We start from the raw sequence: 27385 nt of genomic DNA, 5'->3' as shown, positions 1-27385 counted from the left end.
GCGCAGGTCAGACCTGTGAAAAGACACAGCGGTCTAAATAAACATGAGCCGCTGTTTATTCCATATTTTCCTTTTGCCTACACAGCAGCTTATTGTTGCTCACTCAGACAAACCTTGATAATATAGTCGAAGCCCCCCCTGCTTCTCTCCCTGCCTCTGCACACGTACACACGCGCACACATAAAAACACGTGCGCACGCAGAGGCACACACGCGTTGCGCGCTCTCGAGTGCTGAACGCGCAACAAGCGGACCAGCGGATGGAGAGAGAGAGAGAGAGAGAGAGAGAGAGAGAGTGAGCGCCAGAAGAAGAAGAGAGAAGAACGGATGCAAGGCGAGGCCAGGAGCGGAAAACCTTATCTCTCCTTCTTTCCAGCTGCTGTCTTTTTTTGCTTTTTATTATCACAGCATCCTTTTATAACACGGTTCCTGCCTTTTTATTAAAAAGCCTGATACATCCCTGCGTCCGTCCTGATGTGCTGCTGCGCCTCATCACGATTCTTCAAGGATATGCAAAGCGGCTGTCATCACGTCGACGTTATTTTCCATTAAATGCAAGGATGTAATATCGGAAGCACATGATCAACAGTGACAAACGACCACTGGGCTTGACGGACTGTAGAAATCGACGGAGGGAGACGGAACAGCCCAGGTCTGTGCGTTAATTTGCGCCTAATTATTGTTTTCGCGTGCGATCGCCGCGTATTTGCCTCCATTCACCCATCGGAGCTATAAGGCCTATAAGCCCGCACCATCTCTGGGCATGAAACCCGTGGGAATTATGATACCAACGTGACGCGCAGTCACACAGCACAGCGGGGAAAGACATCGAGCCTCGAACAGGACGGAGGGAGGGTGTGAGGTCCAGCAGAGCAGAGCCCCGCACAGTACACTGATCACACAGGAGGAGGACGCCCAGTTGTTGTTAGACACATCGCGCTAATGACTGCCGTATAGCCCAGCAGCAGGTATCGCCCACCACAATTTCCCCCATTGAATATTTTATTTGTTTCATGCATCGGGCGGAGCGGAGCGGGAGAAAGGGAGGAGAGTACAGTGGGTGCGTGAGGGCGCGGAGAGACGGGATGCGGCGGGAGACGCAGTGAGCGAGGAGGACGAGGAGGAGGGAAACCGGAGGATTGACGGTAAGATATGGATATAGGCTATGAGGATGTACCCCGCCCCTCCTTTCTCTCTCTCTCTCTCTCTCTCTCTCTCTCTGTAAGGTGCCCTGCTCCTTTGCTGCTGCTGCTGTCAAGGGCCATTTGATCACTGAGGGACAGGGATCTGATGTGCTGCTGTGCTTGGCCTCATACTTCTAGCTGCCATTAAAGCTGGGTCAGTAGTATAGGAGTGCGAGGCACGAGTGCACGTGAAATATTCATGGGCACGTGATTAGTATCCCCTGGGCCTCAGAGAAGTGCAGAGGGACTCAGGGTGTCCCACGCTGGCTCCTCCAGAGGGGTCTGTCTGGATTATGTTCATTGTCACACACCTTCATTGCATTGCAGTGTCTGGTGTGCTGCAGTGAAAAGTGGTGTAAACACGCACACACACACACACACACACACACACACACACACACACACACACACACACACACACACACAGGCACACACGCACACAAGCACACAGGGTTTGGTTGGATGTTTGCTGGTTTGGTTTGCTGATTCACCACAGAGGGGAACATGAGGAGAAAACAGACAGTCAGGAAGAGAGTGAGAGTCCATTATCAATATTTCAGACAGGCTATGAGAGGACTGGGTCAGTGGAGGAGGCCAGGCAAGGAGGCAGGAGTGGGCAGGAGTGACCGTGAGCAAGGGAAAGAGAGCGATGCAGAGGAGAAAGGAGATGAAGAAGGGAAGGATAGAGGAACAGAGGGATGAGAAAAGAAAGACACAGCTCAGTGGCTGACAAGATTCCAGCTATCTTCTGCCAGGCTGAATTTCTACATTTGTAACCTTGAGTGTGTGTGTGTGTGTGTGTGTGTGTGTGTGTGTGTGTGTGTGTGTGTGGAAGGTGTTTCTATAATATTTCTTGTGTGTCGTATAAATAGTGAATAGCAGATTTTGTGTGGGAGAAATGAAAAGAATGACTTATTCTAACTGATTTACATGTAGAAATGTTAATGAACATTCATTTTAATAAGGTGACTCACCTAGTTGTGTGTGTGCGGGTGTGCGGTGCACGCTAGATGGAAAAGACAAAACAAAGGGACCGAGGTTTGTTTCCATGTAGGGATCATTTACATCAACTAGAAAAAAAAGTGAATTGATTTGTTTAAACCACTCAAACACACACACACACACACACACACACACACACACACACACACACGAGTTTGGAAGGATTTTCTGTCATTTGACTTGTAAAACGCACCATATCTTGGACCACCTCACACAGGTTCCTATCATGTCTCTTTGCATCAGTCAGACACACTGAGTCAGCCTCCCTGCGTTTATGGAGGCCTGTTCAGAGCTGGGGGCGGATATATATCAGTGTAATACCAATATCCTGATATGAGATCAGACATCAGCTGGGATTTCACCTATTACAATACTGTAACGCTGCAGCCTAATCATTATTTTCATTCTTGAATAATCCAAAGGATAATTGGCTAATTAATCGACGATGAATATATTGTCTGTGAAATCATATGAGAAAGATAAACCATTTCTTCTTTAAAAATGATTAAAATGAGTAATCAATTATCAAACGAGCTGCCAAAATATTCTGTCAGTAGAGTAATTACTGTAATATTGCCGGGAATCTTATAGTTGTGTATTCCTGGGATTGATGGCAGCATACAGTTCTCTGATACAGACTGTTGTAGTGGAGAACAGTGACGGCCTGTTCATATCCATGTTTTTATTTCTAAGAATCATTGTGCATGTGAATGTCTCTAAGAAACAAATGATCATATTATATATATTATATTACTAAATATAGATAATTATTATTCAGATGTGTTCCCCACTAGATGTGAGGGGTGATAGGGATAAAAATGTTCTATTAGCATTGTTCTTATCATGATATTGTGGCATGGTCAATTTTCTGAAATACCCTTCGAGAAACCATTTGGATGAAATAACCAAGCAATTAGTGTGAAAAACATTCTTTTAAAGGTACTGAGTCCAAAAAAATGGACAATGTCCTTACACTTGCACAGTGAAGTACAACACTGTCCAAATTTATATATTTTTTTATTACATTTAGAAAAAGTACAGCATTTGGAGCCAAATGGGCTTTTCATCAGTTAAATAACCAGAGAGGAATTCCTGCTTTTCGGTTAATCCAGACAAATCTGAAAATCCTGTGTTAACATTAAGCAAGGGTGGTTTACAATTACCAGGGACATCCACCGTGTAGCTTCCATGTTTCTGTTATCTCACAGTATATATGTGATCATATTGCCAAAACCTGTTCAACTCTAGCCTGTTCTGCCAAGTGCATCCAGAGCTACTGGATGCACTTGGCTTTGCTCTGTCACACCAGCGTCAATGATTTCAGAGAAAGCAGAAGCAGTTTTTGTAGCCATGACATTTTGTCACACCTCAGGATCACAGTGTGGTTCTGTGTCAGACATAACAGATCAGTTTGGTCAAACAGCTCCTATAGTAACAGGTTCCACTGACACACAAATCATAGCACAAACAGGCCATACAGTACGACAGACAGCAGACTGCATGCTCTGGTGTTTAAGGTTGTTACTGCTCCGAATGCACTGTACTTTTCTAAATATCAATGGTAGTAAAAACACAAAGGTTTCTCATGAATATACTTTTAGATTAAATATTATGCAGACCACGAAAAGCTCACATATATGCCATGTTTGTGCTAATTTCTCAAACTCTCCATTATAACACGCATTCAGGCAGCATCACGCTGTTTATATATGACTCCAGGTGCATATGTGTCATGTGTTTAACATTTGCAATCCATTATGAATAATTAACCAACCCCAAGACAATTGATTCCCTGTCACTTCACATGTTGGAATTTACATTTTCAAGGAACTGCAATATCTTTTTGGCCTTTACTGCAGCATTTCTCTGCTGTTTTATTGTGAAACTTCAAGCTGAGGGCTAAATACAGAAACACAGTGTGCTATTTTAAACAAATCCTATTTTTTCAAATCTGTCTTGCAATCATAAAATACTCACATGCCCAGATGTACATTAAAAAGAGTTATTAGTAGCTGTAAGCTGTAGCTGAGTGTAGGGGTGGGCCATACGGAGTATATGGAATTTTATATTGCAATATTGATATATAATGTGGTATAGTGACGTCTATGTAAAATCTTTTGAGAAACTCTTTATGGATGAAATAACCACCCAGGGATATCCGTTTTCAATTAATCCAGTGAATTAAATAAAGAAGGTAAAGGTAATGAGGTTGCATTTATGCAAAAATCATATAAAAATCCAATATTTTCACAAAGCTTGCCCACAATAGCCTAATACACTTAAAATTCATTGTAAAGTTTGGCAGGCAACACAAGGGGGTAATTTTGTATTAAAATTACAAACCTCTGGAAGATTGGTCTAACTCAGACTGTAGTAAGGTTTCTAGTGGCTGCTTCTAGTTAATGAGCCTCTGCAGCAGCACACCAGTTAAAGCATGACGACCAGAGACACGTTCAACGTGAATTTTGCTTATTAAAGAGGCATTAGAAGGTATTAAAAAGTGATCAATTTAACTTGTTTAACCCTGATGAAAACCTGTCAAACACTGATTTAGATCTGCAGCAGTGCCCCAGCAAACAAAGGGAAAGGACTGAGCTAGTGTAATTATTCTTCTGTAAATACATTTCACCCAACAAGTGCTGAATGTTGTTTGTCCTCCGCAGTTTCATTATCATTTAATCTTCAGATTTCTTTCCTAAATTAAATTATTATATTTATTTTGTCTATAAAATGTCAAAAAACAGTAAAAAATGCCTGTTGGGTAATTTCCCACAGCCTAAGATGATGCCTTCCCCTGATTTGTTTTTTCTGAACAATAGACCAAAACTCAAAGATATTAATTTTACTATGATTGTACAATAACAAAACGAAATGCAACAGAACTTTTGCTAAAAAAAGAGACTAAAACTATTATTTATTAATCAAAATAGTTGCTGATTTTCAATCGACTAATCATTTCAGTTTTCCGAAAGCTCCAATATATCAGACTTAAGGCAATAAGTAATACGGAAGTGCCTGAAAACCAATTAATCAATTTAAACTAATTAAACCAAGATTTAAGAGATATCGTGCTACACAACATATTCTCATCCCAGGTCATTGAATACAGAGCTTTTCTCAGGCGAGAACCTTAAACAAGTTTTTTTGTGGTGTTGGGGGGGTTGAAAAAGAAAAGTAAACTCAACTAAATGCTCTGCAATGAATTAATCCTCTAGATAGTCAAGATACTTTCCAGATATATTTTATAATCTAGATCTATAACCAAATCCCACATCCTGTTGTACTTATGGCCTATTGTCACTGTACAGTGGCAGCAATTGCATTTACCTTGTGTAGCTGTAGCTGGCTTGATTCAACTCTGTCTGTCTGACCATGTGTCCTGTGGCTTTGATCAATGGGACACGGTAAAGTATTTGAAGAAAGAGAAGTCAAAAGTTTAACTGATGGGTTTTATTAGGCGCAGACCCTAAGCACCATCGAACAAGTTGCTTATGTAACATTGTGAAACATAAAACTGACTTTGACTTCATGACTCGGTCATGCTCGCAAGTCATTAACATGGGATTCTTTCTTATCCCTACAATCCGGCAGAGGTTGGGTCCCACCCACTTTTGACTGGGCTCAGGAGGGAGGATTTTCTACACAGACTGCTGAAGCTTCACATTTGCTTCAGATCAACTTTAAAATTCATTTTTGCTAGAGTCGACGACATTGGAGCCATACTAGGAAGAGTAAGCTTCATGGACAGTGTGGGAGAAGAGGCACAATTACATTGACAAATTACTTAATGTACATACCAGTATGTGAGTATTGGTTTAAGACAGACTTAAAAAGGCTGCATGATATTGTACAAATTATTATTTTGACAGATATTACGATTACAGTCAATTAGTAATTCACAATTTTCGTTTTAACTGAAAACAACTATTAAAATCATGATGATGTGACATTTCTTTTGGTACCAAACAAACTTGTTTTCTTACATCTGGAAAACCAGTTTTGAGTGTGAACCTATTCTTCTTTGTGGGTTGTTTTTCCCTATGTGTGTGGTGATATTATACTGTAGTACCATGATTAGATAAAAACAAAACAGTGATAAATGACCAAACCCACTCCTGAAATTCAGGAGACTCTCATATACCTAGAAAGTGCTTATAAGGCACAAAGACACTTTGTGCTTTTAACTCAGAGAGCCTGTGCTGAAGGCAGGATTACGGTCTTGATAAATATGTGAACAAACTTATTAATGTTTAATTAACCTTCCTGCAGTCTTCAGAAGAGGCTCAATCCTTTAAGTGAAAGGAAATCAAGTGACTTCTCACACAAAACCTCCTCAAAAAAACATCTCTGTCTGCCACATGCAATGTGGATACACATACATGTACAGTAGTATGGAAAGCCAAAGAGGGTTTTTTTTTTTCTTATTTGGCCTTCCATACACATATAAATCATTATATATCTGTCTTTATATGTGTTAGTATTACAGACATGTATTGTTGGTAGGAATATATGTGAAAGATAATGGCTAACATCATAATGAACAGCTGATGACGTATCTGCAAGCAGTTTCCTCCCATTTCCATCATACAGTAGAACCATCCACATGCATTGCAGGTCCTAATGCTTTAAACTTGGCTCTGAGCGTCGCCTGTGTTTCCTGCTTGCAACAAGCGACTGATTGACAGAGGGCGACACCTCCATTCCCCAGAGTCTCGCATCGACCAGACAAACATACAGGCTCTAAAACCCTGTAAGTGGCTTTGACTGCAGCATGTAGGCCTCGGCCCTCTGGGAGCCGTAGAGGTCAATGGTCTGAAACGGGTTTGCAGTCACAGAGGGCACTGTAGTGTGTTTTAAAATCCTTTCTTAAGCCTTAAATATTATCGACAGCGACAAGAACATTTTTGACACTGTTGTTATTAAAAAAAGTATTTCAGCCAATAAAGCTTTTGCTCTTGCTCTGCTGTCAGAAGTCTAATCTCTCAGTCTCTCCCTCATCTCTTTCTCTCTCTCTCTATCTCTCTCTCACACACACACACCCACAGGCACACACACAAACACACACACATTCATTCATTCTTCCATTAGGAACATAACACTACAAGGCTGTTTTGTCACTTTGTGCTTCATAGCGATCTACCCTCAGGCAGTGATAGCTCTCTGACCAAAAGAGGGGGAGGTTACTCTCTCTCTCTCTCCCTCTGTTGATTTTATGGCCTCCACGTCTAACAGCGTGAATCTTTGTACCTGGCTCGATTTCACATCAGTTTGAATGATTTCCAACAGGCTGACTTTAATGGCTTTCAGGTATCATTTGCTTCTCGTTGCAGTGAGTCAGTCAAATTTCGTTTTTATTTATTGCTTAAATCTTTGATGGGCCAAAACCACACAGGAGTTGTTTGGCGGACTCTTGTTTGACATCTCTCCCATTAGTGGCTGCAAGTTAAGAATTATTTCATTATTGATTATCTGTCCATTATGTTTTAAATAATGTTTATTCTATGTCAGAAAATTCTGAAAACAGTTTGCCACAGCCTAAAGTGAAATTCCTTTGTCTGACCCATAGTCCAAACCCCGAATATAGACATTGAATTTACATTGAGCAACAAACTCTCACTTTTGAGAAGCTGCCACCAGCAAATATTTGCCACTTTTGCTTCATAAACTTCATTACTTACGTTTTAGCGGGGTGTCATTACAAGCTCATGCTGTGAAGCCGACACTGTTCAAACCCACATAACTTTACATTAAATTCTAGCCTAGATCTCAAAATTTTCAAAGATATCAAATATGTCAGAGTGAACTTAGGACTTCAGTTTGTATAAAATAATAAGTATCTAGAATATAGCCATTTCATTAAATGGTGCAGCCATAAAAAAAAGGCTGGAGTCTGATTTTAACAACAACTGATTTTAAAGCCACTTAATGGGACTTAAAATGGGAAACACTGGATGTTTAGGGGTTCAGTTGACTATCAAAATGGTTGCTAATGCATTTTCTCTTGCTACTGAGTCACGAATAACACTGTTAGATACATGCAGATATATGCAGTTTTTCTGTGTATACTGTATGTTTTCATGGTCGTGTATTTGTATGTACATCAATGCCCATTTATTTTACTCCAGGCCCACTACTCACACACTCTCACTTAGAGACTGCTGCTCCTCCAAGTAGGCCGGCCGGTGGCCTGGGGCTAGATTTTGGTTGCAGGCAGGGAGCATGGTGCCGCGAACAGGGGGACTGGGTGTGTGGCTTTGTCAAGGCCCATCAGTGTCCTTGCTCTACTTACTCTGCATCAACACTTAAGGGTTTGTGTGTGTGTGTGTGTGTGTGTGTGTGTGTGTGTGTGTGTGTGTGTGTGTGTGGTGTGTGTGTGTGTGTGAGAGAGAGAGAGAGAGAGAGAGAGAGAGAGAGAGAGAGAGAGAGAGAGAGAGAGAGAGAGAGAGAGAGAGAAGCAATGGGGGTTTTAAGCAAAAGAACATGCTGCCATAAGGGTTTTGGATGAGATGAGATGTATTGTGTGTGTGTGTGTGTGTGTGTGTGTGTGTGTGTGTGTGTGTGTGTGTGTGTGTGTGTGTGTGTGTGTGTGTGTGATGAAAAACGGAAAGGTCTGTTAAGTCTTTTATGAACTATGTTTAGTGTGTGTTTCACAGTGGTCCTGCGGCCTTTATTACAGTCTTGTTGGTTCAGTGGACTTCAAGAAGACATAGGTCTCTCTTCTCTTTTTTATTTGTACGTGTGTGTGTGTGTGTGTGTGTGTGTGTGCAGCCCCTGTTCGAGTACAAGTCTTTGAATGCATGTTGGACATTTGTTGAGGAGTGACCTAAATCTGTCTGCTATCATTACCTAACAAGAAGACGGAGAGAAAAGCAAGTCACAAAAAAAACACACACAAGCACACATATGTAATATGTACACACACATGCACCCAGATACACACACACACACACACACACACACACACACACACACACACACACACACACACACACACACACACACACACACACATACACATTGGAGGCCATTATGCTAGATCCATGTGTACATATGCAGCAGATTGGAATGCTAAGTGGGAAAAATAAATAGATGTAATGCAGTGTATGATGCAGTTCAGTCTTCTGTGCTGGGCCAAGAGTTCAGTCTATATTAAGGAGTCATATTACTGTTGTTCTCGTGTAGCTTGTCTGCCTGCGTCCCGTATGTCCCCTCGTAAAAACTCCACAGTGCAGCGTCGCCCTCCGGTCACCTGTGTCTGCAGTCAGCTGTTTACCTCGTTACCCCTGCTGGGGAAGAGATCCTCCCCACGACATAATTTATTTAGGATTACTGAAAAGTGGCCTAAGCTCTCTGCCTGACTGTGTGTGTGTGTGTGAGTGTGTGTGAGTGTGTGTGTGTGTGCGTGTGTGTGTGTGAGGATAGAAAGATTAAGACTCTTTTATGGGTCAGTGGCCACTGTTGCTCCTAGCTAATTACGGACTTAAAACACGTACTCACATGCGTGCACTTTCACACACAAACACACACAGGCACACACACACACACACTCACACACAGCGTATCTCTTTGGTCTTTCTCTCTCGCTCACTCCCTCAGACTGCACTGTGCTATCACCATGGTAACAACAGATTGAAGGACTTTTCGCTGCAACGATTGCTCAATTGTTATCTCTTTTTCTCTCTCTTTCCTCTCGGTCTGTCTCTCTATTATTCTGTCCTCCTCCCACCCTGCTGTTTTCTCACGTGCACTCATTCATCAGTGTGTGTCGTAGACCATCCAACACTGCACACAGAGAGAGAGAGAGAGAGAGAGAGAGAGAGAGAGAGAGAGAGAGAGAGAGAGAAATGCACACACTGATATGCTCTCAAAGGGAGGGTGCAGTTCTTCACTCTCAATCTCACACTTCCACTGCTTCCTCCCCAGGCTCTCCTAACGCGGCTGGTGGTGTGACGTCCTAACTCTTCCTGCCCAGCATGGCTGTGTCACTGTGGTTCCTGGGGGTGTGCGTGCTCACCCTGGCTCACGTCGCCCCCTCCGGCCAAGGTAAGCATCACGGTGACATGGTAGCATCATGTAGAGGTGTTGATCCTGGCACAGCAATCAGCAGAGTGAAACACAAAAAAACGTTAAAAGGAAAGCAACAGATTCCACCAGAGCGTCGTGGATTCGTGTGACTCATATATAAGTCATTGTTTTGCAAGTCAGCAAAGCCGTCATGAAAAATGGAAGTCAGCCCCACTGCCTCTCTTAAAAATGGCAAAGTCATCTTGGTCAAGAAAGTCTGTGACCTACATAAACAAAAGCTTACCAAAACATTTGAAGTGTGCAGCTTGCCAAAGGGAGTGTTTCAGAAGCTGCCTGTAGCTAATTAATCAGTCATTCAGCACCACGGACAGTTACAGCGCACCAGCAGCATACTGATCACACTGACGTGTTCAGTTTAAACAAGGGTTTAATCCTGATATGTGTTGTTGTTGTGATGTTCATGATACTCAGGCTGATGTGAACAACCGGATTATGGTAATGGTAATGCAATTTTCTCCAATAACCCTGGTTTACAGTGATTAATATGGCAGTCAGGTCAGTCTACACACAGAAAGATGTGACATACTGAGATCCAGTCTTCGAAGGAAAGGAAAATAAAATCTTATACTTCGGATCAGATTGTGTTTACCAAACATCAGACAGCCAGTAGTACAAGCTTTATCCTCCCTACTGACTTACAACACAAGATATTGTGATGTACCCACTCATCACATCACACTGTCGAGGGACTGTGTGGTTTATGTCAACAGTCACACTCTGGGAATCCTTCCAGTGTCAGCTTTCACACATGTGTGCATTAAAATTAAAATTAAATCAAACACGCAAACATGAGGTGTACTATGTAATGCTTACATTAAATACAGGTATGGGCATGATTGAGGTTATTACAGTATAGTGTTTACATGACATTTTTGCACTTAGGGAAATATATAAAGTATGTATCAACATACCTGTCCATGAAATAAATGGCTGATTATATAACAGGTATTTAAAGGGGAACGCATCCATCTTACATATAAAGGGTTGTGTAACCACCACTGGGAGTATGAGCCTGTGAAAACTGTAGGTCTGGGGAGTTCTTTCCAAAGTCAAAATAACCCAGGTGATGTTATTAAGGTTATCTCAACTTAGGCTTCTAAACTTCAAATTCATAACAAACCAATACAAGGTACTAAAAGTAAGGATATCTCAGCCTCTGCCGCTTCAATTAGGACCTTTTTAACCAGTTTGGCTAATAGTTCTTGAAAAATGTTTTTCTTCTTCTCCTTTACCCTCTGCCTTATCCACCGCTCTTGGACAGCTATGTCCCGGGCCGCCATGCCCTTCGGGCTGCTGCGCAGGGAGCTGGCGTGCGAAGGTTACCCCATAGAGCTACGTTGCCCAGGAAGTGATGTGGTTATGGTGGAGACCGCCAACTATGGACGCACCGATGATAAGATCTGTGATGCAGACCCCTTCCAAATGGAGAACACACAGTGTTATCTCCCTGACGCACTCAAGATTATGGCCCAGAGGTGTGTATGTGCTAGGTTACACATCTTGCTGACTGTATACTGTGTGTGTGAGATCTTAGAAGAGAGAAAGAAATTATATGGCAAATATGCAAATTGCAATGTCATTCTTGAGCTATTTGTGTGTCTGCAAACATTTCAAAAGCAGTTAAAAACAATCAATGAGAGCATCTAATGTTTCGCACATGTTGTATGTGTGCGCTGCTGGTCAACATACATGTGGATTCATGTCGGAGGAAACATTAGACAAAGCCAATGCTTGTGTTGTAAGTCATGTGTATGTGCACGTGCAGTAATCTCTCCAGCTGAGTCTGAGTGCCTAGCTGCACCATTAGCTGTGTACTCAGCAGTGTTTTCCTAGAAGAACTGATCAATATTCAGCGAGAGGGAGAGGGAGAGTAGACAAATGGAGTGTCCTCTGCTTCCCCTTTCCTGTCTGTTAATCACTCTCCCTCCCTTCTTTGTTTTTATATTCTATCATCCCTTTCCCGATCCATCCATCCATCCATCCATCCATCCATTGTCCTCCAGGTGTAACAACAGGACTCAGTGTGTGGTAGTCGCAGGGGTTGACGTCTTCCCAGACCCCTGTCCTGGAACATACAAGTACCTGGAGATCCAGTATGAATGCGTCCCTTACAGTAAGTATGCATATATATTAAAACATACATAAACACACGCATACATACACACACAGAAACACAGTTACATGCAAAACATGTGCATGCGCATGCAAAACCACAAAGATTTAACCTATTTTTGTCTAGCTACATTTTAGGTTTAAGGTTTTTATTTTTTTGTTCTTATAACCTCTGATGTCGACCGTATCCCTGAGAGATTGATGGATAGAAAAGGTTGTTTTTTTTTCTCAGGGAGCGTGTGTGTGTGTGTGTGTGTGTGTGTGTTTTTTGCGTGTGTGTGGAATACAAACAGAAAGTTGGATGGAGAAAGTACAGAGAGGGAAACTGTAATACATTTGCATACTGTATGTCGTCTGTGTGTGTGAGAGTATGCGAGAGTGCATGGATGCACTTGCGCGTGCATGCGTGTGTGTTTTCTTTTTCAGATTCACGCCACAGGAGTTGCTCTCTTTTCTCCACAGGAGCCTGATTGAGGGAAGGAGAGATCGGGGGGAGGTAGAGGGAGGGAAAAGGGGTGGGGGTGGTGGGGTGGGGGAGTATGCTGGGTCTCTTTTATGCTTCTTTCTTTTCTGTGAACAATAATGTTTGTGGTGAGAATGAGTTCCAAAGTCTTTATCTGTGCAATTCTTTCTTTCTTTCGTTCTTTCGTTCTTTCTTTCTTTCTTTTTTCTTTCTTTTCTTCTCTCTTGCTTGCTTTCTTGCTTTTCTTTACTTCCCTTCTTTCACCCTCTGACTTCTCTTTCTTTCTCTCCCTCTTTTTTTTCCTATGCTTGAGTAGAAGTGGACCAAAAAGGTAAAGACAATACATTGTAGCATCTTGATCTCCTCTTACCCCCAAACCCCCTCTTTTCTCTCCTTCTCTTCCTCTCTCCTACCATTTCTCTCTTCCTCCTACCCTAGGACGTTGTTTCGTAGTCATGCTGGATGTTGCCCCCCTTTTTTCATTTCCTCCTTGGTTATTATTTCCCCCCCATTTTATCCATCTCTTGTTGTATGGAAACCCGTCCTTTTATCCAATTTTATCCAGGTTCTGCACCTAGTCTCTCTTCCTCTTTTATCTCTCTTATCTCTCTCTCTCTCTCTCTCTCTCTCTCTCTCTCTCTCTCTCTCTCTCTCCCAGTTTCTTACACTCTTCTTCCTCTCTTGCTCCTGGTCGATCTCTCTGTCTCTTATTTCTCTCCCTCGGTCTCTCTGTGCACACACAAACATAAACACAAGTGCTCACACAAACATAAACATAATCTTCTTTGCTTTGTCTGCTATATTTCCTTTTCACACACAAGCACCTTTCTTTCTTTCTTTCTTTCTTTCTTTCTTTCTTTCTTTCAATCTCTCTTTCTTTCATTCATTCCTTCCAATCCTTCCTTATTGTCCAATCATCCTCTTCATGCTTATTTTCCCTTTTCTTCCCTTATAGGAAGAGCCCCTTATTTATCTTCATAGGAAAAATAAGACCAAATGTGTGTGATTATATATCCGTCTGGATGTGTGCTTACCAAGCACTGCTTATGTGTGTGAGTGTGTGTGCATGCCTATTTGCATGCCAGTGTGAGACTGTACAGTACACATATGTGTCCATACAGTTATTGACATGTGGGTGGACCAATCGTTGTACCCGGCGTAAACTAACCTGCCCTCTCATTCACTTCAAGGCAAAATTTAGCCCCGCCTTCTGCGTCCCTGATTCTACCTCACACTCTTTTTCACTCTTTTTGCACTAACTCACCTCACACACACACACACACACACACACACACACACACACACACACACACACACACACACACACACACACACATGCATACACACACACATACACACACAAAGCACATAAATACACTCACACACCTTTCATTGCAGTGTCCCTGTTGTATTACTCACCACACACACACTAACAGTGTGTGATTTTCAACACTTTTACGTCTCTTCTGTTGCTTGCCTCTTGAGATCAGCACAGGTTTTTTAAATCCCTCTCTCTTTTTCTCTTCATTCTTTTTTCTTCTTGCTGCATCAAACGCATCTAATTCAATCCATTTTTCATGCATCGATCCATTTTCTCCCCACACCTGCCTCCACTATCTTCCCGCTCTTCTTCTCCCTCCCTCTTTCTCTTCTTTCTCTCATCCTGCTGTCTACCCCTCCTAACTCCCGTCTTCCAGTTTTCGTGTGTCCTGGCTCCCTGCTCAGCATCCAGCCGGCCTCTTCTCTCCTGGAGGCAGAGCATCAGTCAGGGGCGTGGTGTAAGGACCCGCTGCAGGCTGGTGACAGGCTGTATGTCATGCCATGGACGCCATATAGGACAGAGGTGCTGTATGAGTACGCCTCGTGGGACGACTACCGCCAGAACAGAGTCACCACCACCTATAAGTGAGTGGATAAGAGTCTGGGAGTGTATTTTCAGCAGCACAGACGCTACTGAATGTGTCTGGAATATTAAAGAAATACTACAGGCGGCAGTGTGGCTCTATGGTCCTCTCACTCTTCTGTACAACTACAGTACATGTTGCTACTTGTCACTTTGATCATGAAAGTGGCACTACTATGTAGAGTATATAGGCTACAATATAATAGAGAATTATTGAGTAATTAGTTTAGACAATAATAGATCCAAGATGAAACTGACAGAAAGGCGGTAGAAAAAGGGCTACTTACAAATCTGTCTTCTACACCACGGACATCGCCATGGACTTATCAATACACAGCACAGTTAGGCTACTGATGTTTCAGAGCCAGGGTCGGGGCCATAGATTCTAACTTGCTCAAACCTCAGTCAGATAAAGGATCAATCACTGTTCTAACTTAACAGAAAATTGTGTGTTCATGTAGGGCCTGCAGGATGATAAAATGTGTTTTAAGGGCCTTTAATCTCTTTTCTTAATAAATAATATGAATTACATACAATATAAATATTGTAAATTTACATGTACAAAACACATTTACTCTGTCATAGGTTGCCTAGCCGTGTGGACGGAACGGGCTTTGTGGTGTACGACGGTGCTGTGTTTTACAACAAGGAGCGAACACGCAACCTGGTCAAGTATGACCTGCGGACGCGTATCAAGAGCGGCGAGGCAGTGGTGGTCAATGCCAACTACCATGACACCTCGCCTTACCGATGGGGAGGGAAGTCAGACATCGATCTGGCTGTGGATGAGAACGGCCTTTGGGTGATCTACTCTACTGAAGCCAATAATGGACGCATTGTAGTCAGCCAGGTGCAGTAGGAGGAATTAAAATGGATCAATGATTGGAGACAGTAAAGATGGAATGGTTTTATTAGACCTCTCATCTTCCCATGTCTGTTTTGTCTTCCAGGTGAACCCGTACACCCTGCGCTTCGAGGGTACATGGGCCACTGGCTTTGACAAGCGTGGGGCAAGCAACGCTTTCATGGCCTGCGGCGTGCTCTACGCTGTGCGCTCTGTTTTCCAGGATGATGAGGGGCAGGCAGAGGGCCGAGTTGGCAGCGACATGGTGGTTTATGCCTATGACACCAGCCGTGGACAGGAGCTGCCCGTTCAAATACCATTCCCCAACCCGTACCAGTACATCTCCTCCATAGACTATAACCCCAGAGACAACCAGCTGTATGTGTGGAACAACTACTACGTGCTGAGATACCCGCTACAGTTCACACCGCCACCGCCCACTAAAGGTTGGAGAAACAAGTGCACTTCTGTATTTGGACATATGTGATGAACCTAGAGAATCAACATTGTTCCCATTCCTCCAGGTCCCCTCTCCTCTCTGATGACAACCGTCCGCTCTTACACTGCCACTGTCGCGCTGACCCCGGTGCGGCCGTCGGCCTCTCACCCAATTGGCGTCATAAACCGAGGACCCTTTGATCAGCGGCCGATCACAGCCATGGTCCCGCTGACCCCACGTCCACCTCTGCGTGTCCCCTTGGCCCCCGGGGGCCCCGGTCAGGTGGGCGGATGTGAGGGCCGGGTAGCACGAGGGGTACAGTGGCCACCTACCCTGAAGGGAGAGACAGTGGAGAGGCCCTGCCCAAAAGGGTCACTGGGTAGGTGTGGCAATAGGTGTGTGTGGAGATGTGAGCATGTGTTGTGTTGTGAGTGTGTGGTATTTGCGTGTGGGTGTCTATATCTCGTTTCCCTTTGAAATGTAGTCGGATGTCCTCTCTTTGAACTTGCCTTCAGATGAGAGAGAAGAACAAGGTTATAGTGTTGAGACAAGCTGGGTTCATCAACTCTTCCTCTCGCTGCGCAGCTGTGTTCAGCCCAGTGCTCCCTCTGAGGAAAAACTGCTATGCTGATTGTTTAGATAAGCCTGTGGTTCATTTAGCCTCTTCCTAATCGTGTTAAAAGGTTTAGAGATGGTTTAAGCACAGAGGTGATGAATACACCAGGGAATAATCTAAAATTATTGTTAAATCATTTTTAGAACTGGTGGGGCTGTTTGCAGAAATGATGTGTAACTGACGCACTAGTCATAATTTTCAAGAAAAATCTTGTCAACTAAACAGAATTTTTTTTTTTTTAAGTATTTTTTGGTAGAATAGAATTTCTTTTTAATGTGTGCAACAATTAAACAGATCAGGTAAAGCACTAGACTTTCAGATCCATAGTGTAACATTTAGAAGGACCTATTGTCAGAAATTAAATATAATATACATACATCTTTTCATTAGTGTATAATCACCTGAAAACAAGAACTATTCGTTACCTTAGAATCAGTCGTTTTTATCTAGAGATGCCGTGGGTTGCCTTCCACATTGGCCGCCATGTTGAACCGCCATTTTTCTACAGTAGACCACACAAATGTGGCTTGTGTTCTTTGCGTGTTTTCTCGACCACTAGAGTTTCTCCCTCACAGTTGGAAAGGGAGGGTGAAACGAGTGAGTTGCAAACTCCAACTTCACCGCTAGGTGCCACTAAATTCTTCACACCGGACCTCTGATAGACAGATAATTATACTATACAGAGCCTTTTAGCCTCTTTTATGTTTTTACGGTACATTTACTGTATGGTTCAGTCTCAGCGCTCTCATCAGTCTCATTTCCAGCAGAAGTAGGCAGCTGTTTTCAGCAGAAAGCCCTGATAAAAATCCCCTATATTCTTCTTGCACGGCACCAAATTGCAGACAAAGTTAGTGTCTCGCTGGTGAAGTCAGTCCAACAAGCTAAAGCTAACAAGCCAACAGCACAGATGTGGTTGTCAGGAGTTGATGAAAACCAAAACAGAGCAAAAAGGAGAGTCAGTATTGTGCTATGTTTCTACCATTAGTATCCATTACTAATCCTCCTTGTGTCTCATGTTAATCAATATTTAATTGTGTGATAGTTCCTCTAACTGACACATTTGATTGTTCAAATGTGTTACTATCTGCTACTAGAAAATTGTAAAAGATGTATTGAAGAAAACATGTGTAAGGAGAAACAGAAGTGACAAACTACTAAGCTGTTCTTTCTCTTTCTGACTGACTGTGTCACCCTGTCTGTCTCTGCAGGTATAGCCTCCTATCAGTGCGTGCAGTCTCCAGTGGGCTGGAGCTCCAGAGGGCCTGACCTTTCAAACTGTACCTCTCCCTGGGTCAGCCAAATTGCACAGAAGGTTAGTCACACATTCACACACACACCCACACACACACACCCACCCACACACACACACACACACACACACACACACACACACACACACACACACACACTGTGCAAATGCCCTAAAGCCAGTCAGCAAGCATTTCTCTCTTAAATGTCAAAATATTTGACATTATAAACACCCCCGCCTCACTCCAGATTAAGAGCGGAGAGAACGCGGCCAACATTGCCGGGGAGTTGGTCAACCTGACACGGGGGCGGATCTATGCCGGTGATGTCAGCATGTCCGTCAGGCTAATTGAACAGCTATTGGACATTTTGGATTCCCAGCTTCAGGCCTTGCGACCAGCCACTAAAGAGCCAGCAGCACGCAATTACAACAAGGTAAATTGTTCCTGTTGTCAAAGGCCCTGACAGCGTACTTGACCTTTCTTGGAAATTAAAGCGGAAATGTCAGTGATGATGATTCTAACAATAGATGTTTTTCTTCTTTTCAGCTGCAGAAGAGGGAACGAACATGCAGAGCTTATGTTCAGGTGAGACAGACAGATAGATAGATAGATAGATAGATAGATAGATAGATAGATAGATAGATAGATAGATAGATAGATAGATAGATAGATAGATAGATAGATAGATAGATAGATAGAAAAATAATGATTAGGAGCACGAGTAAAACACTCTGTCTTTCTCTCTGTCAGGCGGTCGTCCAGACAGTTGATAACCTGTTGGGTCCGGAGGCTCTCGTGTCCTGGGCGGATATGAGTAGTGTTGACCAGTCCCGCTCAGCATCACTGCTGTTAGACGCAGTAGAAAAAGGGGCATTTCTATTGGCTAACAATCTCTATGAAGGCCGTTTCAGTGACAGGGCAGCAAATGTTGGTACGTGGTCTTTCTCTTTCTTAGCAGTTTTGCTCTACACATTGTTTAAATTACCATTTGAGTTACACTGTTATGTATGTGTGCACAGATCTGGAGGTGTATGTACTAAACACAGAGGCAGACATTCAGGACCTGACGTTCCCTCACTCCTACGACAGTGACAGCATATTGCAGATATCAGCACTGGCTCTGCAACAGTACAGCAACAATGGTCTGTGACACATACCACAACTAATCAACATTTTGTGCAGTGACAGCTCAAAATTATAAAACATATTGAAGCAATGATTCTTCTCCACATATCAAATAGGATGAAAATATAACTGTCTCATTTTGACTGTGATAAATCAAAGTCAAGAAAAAGTGATAGAAATATAGATCTTTTTTCTTTTTCTTCACTATTACTCCCTTCTCTCTGTGGTTTCTTCTGCAGGCCAGGTGAAGCTGGTCCTCACACTCTATAAAAACCTGGGCTCCTTCCTGACCACCCAGAACTCCACTCTGCGGCTCGGTCTGGGGCTGGGCCAGGGGTCCGAGGCCAGGCGTAGGAGCCTAGTAGTCAACTCCCATGTCATCTCTGCCTCTGTGCACAGAGGATCCAACAGAGTGTACCTCTCCGAGCCAGTGATCTTCACTCTAAGGCACCTGCAGGTCTGTTTTGTTTATCGGTTTATCGGATACTGCTGCCTGATTATCATTTTTAGGCACTAATATGTGTTTTGTGTGTGTTTGTCTCCACAGCTGGAGAACCACTTTGGTCCCAACTGCTCTTTCTGGAACGCATCAGGGGTTTCTGGGAGTGGCAGGTGGTCCACGCAGGGCTGCCGCCTGTTGCACACCAACAACACACACACTACCTGCGCCTGCAACCACCTGTCCAGCTATGCTGTCCTCATGACGTATCAGCAGCCTGCTGTAAGTAACACACAACACAAAAACAATTCACTTTCATGGCAGACAGAAAGCAGATTTAAAGCTATAGTTTTTTGTTTGGTTTGTTTGTTTGTTTGTTTGTTTGGGTTTTGAGTATGTTTAATTTTACATAATTAAGCCAATATTCACACAGCACTGAAAACAGCTATGCTAATTATTTTTCAGTTGATTTTGCATTTGCACAAATGTGATAAGATCAAGAGCTCGAACGGCCTGTGTTACACATTATTACTGCTATTGTGGAGGTGTCCTGACTCCACCCTTATGCTCCCATTTGCTTGCACAGTTTGACTTCACCCCAACCGAGCTCCTTAAATGTTGTTTAAAAATCAAGCACGGGGCTGGGGGTGGGGTGGTGGTCGTGGGGGTGCTAATTGTGGGTTGCAGCTGTAAGGGAGAGAGTGAGAGAGTGATAAATGCTGCAGGGTATTTTGTCTTGCCATAAAATTGAATTAAGTGTTTCACTGCAAGATGTTCTCTTTGTTAGGTGTGATTTTATTCATTTGAATGGATGTTATGTAACACAGAGAGTTACACAATCAGAGGCGAGCACTCCACACCACAAGATATATCCACATATGCTCGCAAACTTGCATCAGCACATGTTCCCACATTCATGTTATATTTATGATCAAATAAAAAATTTCTCTAATGTCTCTGTGCTATCTTCCCTGCCTTCTTCTCTTCATCAGTTTGGGGTCGGTGTAGAGGAGCTTCTTGTCTATGTGGTTTCCTGGGTTGGCATCTCTGTAGCACTGGTGTGTTTGGCCACCTGCATTACCACCCTGTGCTGCCAGGGGGCACCCTGGCACACAGACCACAGCACAATCCACTGCAACCTGTGGGCCAACCTGCTCATCACTGAGCTTCTCTTCCTTGTTGGTGCCAACAAGACTCAATACACAGTGAGTGCTTCGATACTGGACAAATTCAGAATAGAGGAGTAGTTGAGTGGGGGGTATTTTAAAGCATTTTGTACAATATTCTTTTTTTTTTCATTTAAATTTCCAGGTTGTGTGCTCCATCATTGCTGGGCTGCTACACTTCTCACTGCTCTCAGTGTTTTGCTGGCTGTGTCTGGAGGGGGTAGAACTGTACCTGCTGCAGCGGGAGGTATTTGAGGGACGTAACTCCAGGAGGAAGTATTTCTACCTGTGTGGCTACTCTATTCCTGGGTTGGTGGTGGCCGTGTCCGCCGCCATAGACTTCAGAGGTTACGGCTCAAAAACTGCGTAAGTTGATCACTGATGTGTGTGTGTGTGTGTGTGTGTGTGTGTGTGTGTGGATGGTTTTGAATGGGGACAGTTACCTCTTCTACAGCTGTATATTCCTGTGTCAGCTCCCAGACTGACTTTGTTATTTCAGAGGTTCTTATTTTACTGTGATTTGTTTGTGTGTTTCTATGTGTGTGTGTGTGTGTGTGTGTGTGTGTGTGTGTGTGTGTGTGTGTGTGTGTATAGATGCTGGCTGCGAACGGACAATTACTTCATCTGGAGTTTCCTTGGACCTGTTGCTGTTGTCATTACGGTGAGAGTTCATGCTCTCATACAGATACTGACCTTTTCTTATTTTCAGTCAACAGGGTGTAATAACATGATGTTGAGTTATTATTAATGAACATATATTGTCAGTGTTAACATTAATAATGTTTTCTCTCTTTTTTTGGCCTAAGTTGAACCTGGTTGTCTTGGTGATGACCTTACATAAGATGCACAGCACCGCTGCTTTGAAGCCAGACTCCAGTCGCCATGACAACCTGAGGTAAGTACAGTGTCTAATGCTGATCTGTTGTGGGTAATTATGTGTAGAGCTCACTGTGTTTCAATAGCTTTGGCTCCAAACGAACAGCCAGAAGAAAAAGACGGTGAACTTAAATTCATGAACTAAAAAAGAGCCTGTATAACCACTTTACTTATGTTTACCCTGCCTTACTGTTGCATGTTCATTGGTAATATTATTATGTTATTTTTATAACATTTATGGTTTTTGTTCAGTGCTGTGCAGTGGCCCTGATTGAAAGGATGTAAAAAAAAATAAACTATAAAAGTTTGTTTGAAAATGAATCTCATGAGCTCGAGGCTCTGTTATGTATAGTGAATCTAATCTCCATTTAGAGATTTATGTGTATTTGATTAAAATATTTAAGACTCATCCTAGCTGAGACAGGGGCCCATTGTAAATTCCATGAAACAGATGTAGTATGGTCTTTCTTTTGTCTTAGTAAAGCTCCAGCAATTTGTTAATCAGCAGCATTTGGAATAATTTCAAGGGAAAAGCTCACAGCTTTTCGAAGACCAGAATAAAATGCACTGCAGCAGTTTATATGTTTTGCATAAGTAAAGGTCAAACCTTAGCAATGCTGTGTAAATGAAAAATGGAGGGGAAAAACTGCACGCAACAAAGGACAAAAGGAGCTAGGGTGTGTTAGTAATGTCCGGCAAATCAAAGTCAGAATGCTCCTTTAGTTGCAACTTTTCAGTTTTCTATTTTAAGCTCAGGGGAGCTTTATGGTGGTGGCACTCTGATAGATGGGCTGATGTGTGCAAGCACTTCTTGAACTCGCTAAACACATTATAATAGATACACATACCGCAGCTCTTTTTTGTCCATGTTTGAGCTGTGAAGCAGAAGCACAGTTAAACCTCCTCTGTGCTATTTGAAGCATAGAGACCTAAAAAATCCAATTAGAAAAGCATTGTAACAGATCAAGGAGAGTGAACTCTCTGTCAGAATGAATATAAAATGTGATTTATCTTGTGACCTGCTTCCTCTCTTGTCTCCAGGGCGTGGGCGGTGGGCTCCCTGACGCTGCTCTTCCTGCAGAGCGTCACCTGGTCCTCGGGCCTCATGTTCCTGTCTGCTCCGTCTCTCCTCCTGGCCTACCTCTTCTCCTCCCTCAACACCGCCCAGGCTCTCCTCATCACCATACTGCACTGCACCCTTGCCAGAAAGGTCTGTCTCTGTGTTCATGTGTCAGCATGTTAGTGCAACAATCTGCGTGTGATGTCATCATTTGTGACTAAACAGATGTTTAAACATTGCGTGTAGGGTCAGAAAGATTATGGCAGATGTCTGCGTCTCTCGCAGTGCTGCGTCACTTCCTCTTCCAGCTCTCCGGACTCGGTGAAGGGTGCAGCCCTGCGCTCAAACAGCCGCTACACCAGCAGCCAGAGTCGGAGGGCTACTGCTAACAGACAGGTACATTACAACACACTCTCTCTCGCTCTCTCTCTCTCTCTGTCTGTGTCAGTTTTGACCTTGTGTGGAATATTTCTGTTCCAGAGTCGTATTAGAAGGATGTGGAATGACACTGTTCGCAGACAGACTGAATCGTCTTTCATCGCTGCAGATGTTAACAACACCCCCACTCTTAACAGGGGTAAAGATTACTTTTTTATTTTATTTTAAATCTCAGCTTTGCCTCTGCTCTGTTGTTCACAAATATTGTATTTATTTTCACTCTCCATCGTCAGCTCCTTTGGGAAACCATTTCCTTACTAATCCAGTGTTGCAGACTCATGCTGGAGCCTCTCCTTATGACACAATGCTGGCCCAGGGATACAATCAACCCTTCACCTCCACAGGTACATTTCATTACAACTTTCTGTGACTCTTTCTCTTTGTGACTAATTTTGTGTCTACGTTTTTTACACGGCTTACTTACTTTCCCTTGTTATGTTGGTTTTGTTTATTGTCTTTTTTTACTTAATGTGTACTTGTAGTACTTTGCAAGTGTCTCATAAAAAGATACATTCAAATCTAAATATCCAGCAGTAAATACCTCCAGTTTCTATATTAAAAGGTATACAAGTTGTTGTGTTCAATTCCATTTTTAAATAACATTAAATAAAAAAACAATTCTAACAAGGATCTTGTAAATTTGTTTAGTTAAGATTTGTGACCCTGGTATTTACAAAGCAGGGCACTTAAATTTACATAATAAACTTGTAAGTGCTCTCTCATAAACAAACTACGTGATGGCAACACTGTTTCTACATTTGCTCAAACATATCTTTAGTATGGCAGCATATATTACTTATGTGCTGATACCCATATGTCTGTGATAGATAATATTGGCTTGAGTTGAGACCTTTGTCCAGTACAGTTATTTCTGTCATTTTCTGTTTCTGTACCATATGAATGCCACTGAAATGTTTTTGTTTTATACCAGTGTGTTGTTCTGTTTTCTGTTTTTTTTGCCTTGAAATGTTTTTCTTTTATATGTTTTTTGACACTCTCCCTCTCTGTCTCTCTGTCTTAACGTGGACCAGTAGGAACCTTCAGAAACAAGCAGAGTATGAGCTCTCCTTTATTGTGCTCATTCAAATCATTGAGCGCCAGTTTCTCGTGCACTGTGGTTCAGTTCATAGACTATCTGTGCAATATTTACACACAGTAATTACTCATAGACCATGAAACATGACATCTCCCTCTTCCATGTGGCCAAACATTTCATCAAAGAATATTGTTAATATCCAAATCTTCTTGGTAAAGCCACACCCTCAATAGGCACATAAACCTAAACTCTGCTCATTCATTCATGTTTTCATTCACGTACAATTCTTCATGTAAATCTTTTATCTCAGTTCAGTAATTGTTCCTCTTGTAAATCTTCCTGTTTCTTCCAACAGAGGGTGGTGTGTCCCAGAGCCAGGAGTCTTGTGGCTTGGACAGTGTGTGTCTCAATGGAGGATACACCCCCAACACATTCACCCTGCACGGTCTGGGAACCACACCTGGGTCCCGAGCTGGCGTGGTGGGCAGCACTGACCTTCTAAGGGAGGGAGGAGTCGGGATGGGAGGGGATGACATCTCCCCAGCCCTCCTCACCCCCCACGGGGCCACGGATCTGGGCAGCGGTGCTGGAATGCGTCGTAACCTTTCTGATGCAGCGGCGCTGGAAAAGATGATCATCTCAGAGCTGGTGCAGAGCAACCTAAGGCCCTCAGTTCCCATGCCTGTTCCTCCTGAGCGCTACGGAAGCCTTGCCAGGCCTCATCACCACGACAGGGCAGCTCTCACTCACACTGCCACTTTAACTCGACACGCACAGCCACCCCAAGAGGGCTGGGCTGCCACCATGCAGCCAAACACACGCCACAATGCACAAGAGGGCTGGACGCATACGAGGCACCACACACAAGATGCTGAGACACATTCCACGCCACGTGGACAAGATCACGCCACAACGCCACGCTTACAAGATGGCTGGTCCCACTCACGTGTTTCTGGAGATTCTGAGTCCCGTGAGCTGCTTAAAGATGGGGACAGGTCGTTGCAAGGCACTTTGGGTCGTCGTGGGCTCCAGGACAGGCAGCAAGCACGTCCTCCTGATGTTCAGGCTCGACCCTACTCCACCCTCAGCCGCACCCCTGGTACTCTTTCCCGCCACCGCAACACAGTGGAGTCAAGCGGAGGGACGGATAGAGACAGGGAGAGAGACCGGGATCGTTACCGGGACAGGCCCCTCCCGCCTCCTCCTCCTCCTCCCCCACAGGAGTCTGAGCCCCTATACAAGGCTCTGGAAGAGCCGTTGTTGATGAAGCAGAGGGAGGCAGGCGCAGAGACGTGGAGAGGCGGCCAGGACAGAGAGAAGGATGAGACATTTCTCTTAAAAAGAGACGGAATGATGGACGAATGGAGAGTAGGAACTGAGAGAGGGAGGGACGAGTCATTTACCTCTCAGAAGAGAGATGGAGAGATAGACGAATGGAGAAGTGGAATGGAGAGAGGGCGGGAGGAATCTCATCTGCTGGAGAAGAGAGGTGGAAGGATGGAGGTGTGGCGGGGAGGAGCAGAGACAGAGCAGGAAGAGACTTTTATAACTCAGAAGAAAGATTTTGGGATTGACGGATGGAGAGGTGGGATGGAGAGAGAGAAAGATGAATCCATGTTTTTAAAGGACAGAGAAGGATGGAGAGCGGGGATTGAACGAGAGAATGAGAAACAGAAGGATAGAGCTCTGGATGTGTGGAGAGGAGGGATGGATATTGACAGGGAGGAACCCTTCCTGTTTGAGAGCAAAGATGGAGGTCTCGACGCAAGGAAAAGAGGATCTCTTCGCTACCATGGCGAACGAGAGGATTCTGACAGCTTTGCTCTGCCTTTGACCCCTGACCTCGACCTTGACCCTGACTCCTCACCTATCTACGCCCGAGATTCAAACCCCTCCCCACTCTACCCCGGAGACCGACGCTCGCCACCACTCAGCATCTTCCCCCGAAGCTCTCCCCCGACCAATATCTTTGCTCCTCGAGACACCAACTCGCCTCCAAACAATCTCTACTCCCGCCACTCTCCCCAGGTGTACAGCCGAAGCAGCTCCCCTCCTCGCTTCTACACCCGCACTTCCCCACCAACCCTCTCGTATCCCGACAGCAGTCCTGAAGGTCCAGAAGAGGTCAGCCCCACTGGCCAGCCCCAGCGGCCCGCCCTGGAACTTCCCTACAGCCTGGGGCGACCCCCGCTGGGCCCTCGGCCCAATCACCTGCAGACCTTCTACCAGCCGCCGCCGCTGGCAACCAATGGAGAGGCAGCGTACACAGCAGAGCCCGCCTCTGAGGGAGACGACGGACAGATGCAGCGGGTGACGAGCCTGTGACTAGGGCGGTGGTGATCGGGGCATAGAATCCAGGCAGGAGGATGAAGATGGTCAAAACAACAAATAGGGATGATCAAACTGATGGAAATGATGACGATGATGATTATGATGACACTGTTAAGAATAGTGATGATGAATGATGAAGGTAATGATGATGACAGTGATGGCTCCTCCCTGCTTCTATCTCCCGATCACCACGAGACTTCCCCCTTTTCATGTTTTGTTACTTTTCTATGACTGTGATCCATTTATAACTCTTCCTGCTTCTCTTCCTCTTCCTCTTCTCTCTTTCCTAAAACCCTGCTGTGTCTTCCCATCTCATCGGTGCTTAACCTTATTTGCCCATCGTCTCAACTTTCTATTGGTTCATCGGCTGGGTGTTTTCCCTCCCTGTAGCAAGCAAACAGTGTGTCAAAGAAGCACTTGTGTGTTGCCAAAAAATCCTTTCAAAGAACATGTGCATGACTTTATAGTGGCTTTACAAGGCTACATACTGTAGGAGGAAAGTGTGTGTGCGTGTGTGTGTGTGTGTGTGTGTGTGTGTGTGTGTGTGTGAGCGAACGTGCAGGTGTGTGTGTAGCTTGATGAGCATGCGTGTGTGTATGGACGTGTGTGTGTGTGTGTGTGTGTGTGTGTGTGTGAGTGCGTGCCTGTATATACATCATTCTTGTATAATTAATGTATCACAGTGAAGCATTTTATCAATATCAACTGGGGGGCCTCTTACACACATCCCCTCTGACTGATTTTGAACTCTTGACCAATCCCATTTTCACATCGAGACCAAAACCTCCGCCCCCCTCCTCCCTTTCTGCCTCCACCTCCCACCTGCCACTAACTGTTGGTGATGGAACTCGTTGCCATGGAGTTTGTCATAGCAACAGAACTCTTGACTCCAGAGCCAGAGATCATATAAAACCTCAGAACTTTTCTGCAACCCCCTGAGATCCTTGTACATATCGACCTCAAGTGTTCTGATTGTCTTGTATTGCTATTGAAGTTCAAGTAAACATGTGAAATAAA

The 27385-nt window shown here is 43.9% G+C and overlaps 1 protein-coding gene across 4 annotated transcripts; it reads left to right on the top strand.

Moving 5' to 3' along the window:
- The first annotated feature begins 236 nt into the window (after positions 1-236).
- Positions 237-27385, top strand: LOC127354577 (adhesion G protein-coupled receptor L1-like). Of its 4 annotated transcripts, none has more exons than XM_051384554.1 (26): positions 237-1144; positions 10109-10228; positions 11532-11745; positions 12274-12383; positions 13162-13176; positions 14543-14750; positions 15334-15598; positions 15699-16038; positions 16117-16410; positions 17856-17959; positions 18145-18330; positions 18444-18482; positions 18648-18828; positions 18917-19039; positions 19262-19479; positions 19570-19743; positions 20454-20666; positions 20773-20993; positions 21222-21288; positions 21434-21522; positions 22545-22713; positions 22810-22959; positions 23044-23140; positions 23235-23345; positions 24036-24056; positions 24393-27385. In XM_051384554.1, exons 2-26 carry the CDS (start codon positions 10159-10161, stop codon positions 26360-26362), a joined length of 5649 nt encoding a protein of 1882 aa, XP_051240514.1. In that variant the 5' UTR covers positions 237-1144; positions 10109-10158; the 3' UTR covers positions 26363-27385. The 4 variants fall into 4 exon arrangements, with proteins under 4 accessions (XP_051240514.1, XP_051240513.1, XP_051240515.1 ...); XM_051384553.1 differs by having other exon boundaries at positions 24033-24056; XM_051384555.1 differs by lacking the exon at positions 13162-13176 and having other exon boundaries at positions 238-1144; positions 24033-24056.

Source organism: Dicentrarchus labrax, unplaced genomic scaffold, assembly GCF_905237075.1.
Source record: "Dicentrarchus labrax unplaced genomic scaffold, dlabrax2021, whole genome shotgun sequence".
Classification (NCBI taxonomy): Eukaryota; Metazoa; Chordata; class Actinopteri; family Moronidae; genus Dicentrarchus; species Dicentrarchus labrax.
Note: the sequence above shows the minus strand (reverse complement) of the source record. Positions and strands in the feature narration are given on the sequence as shown.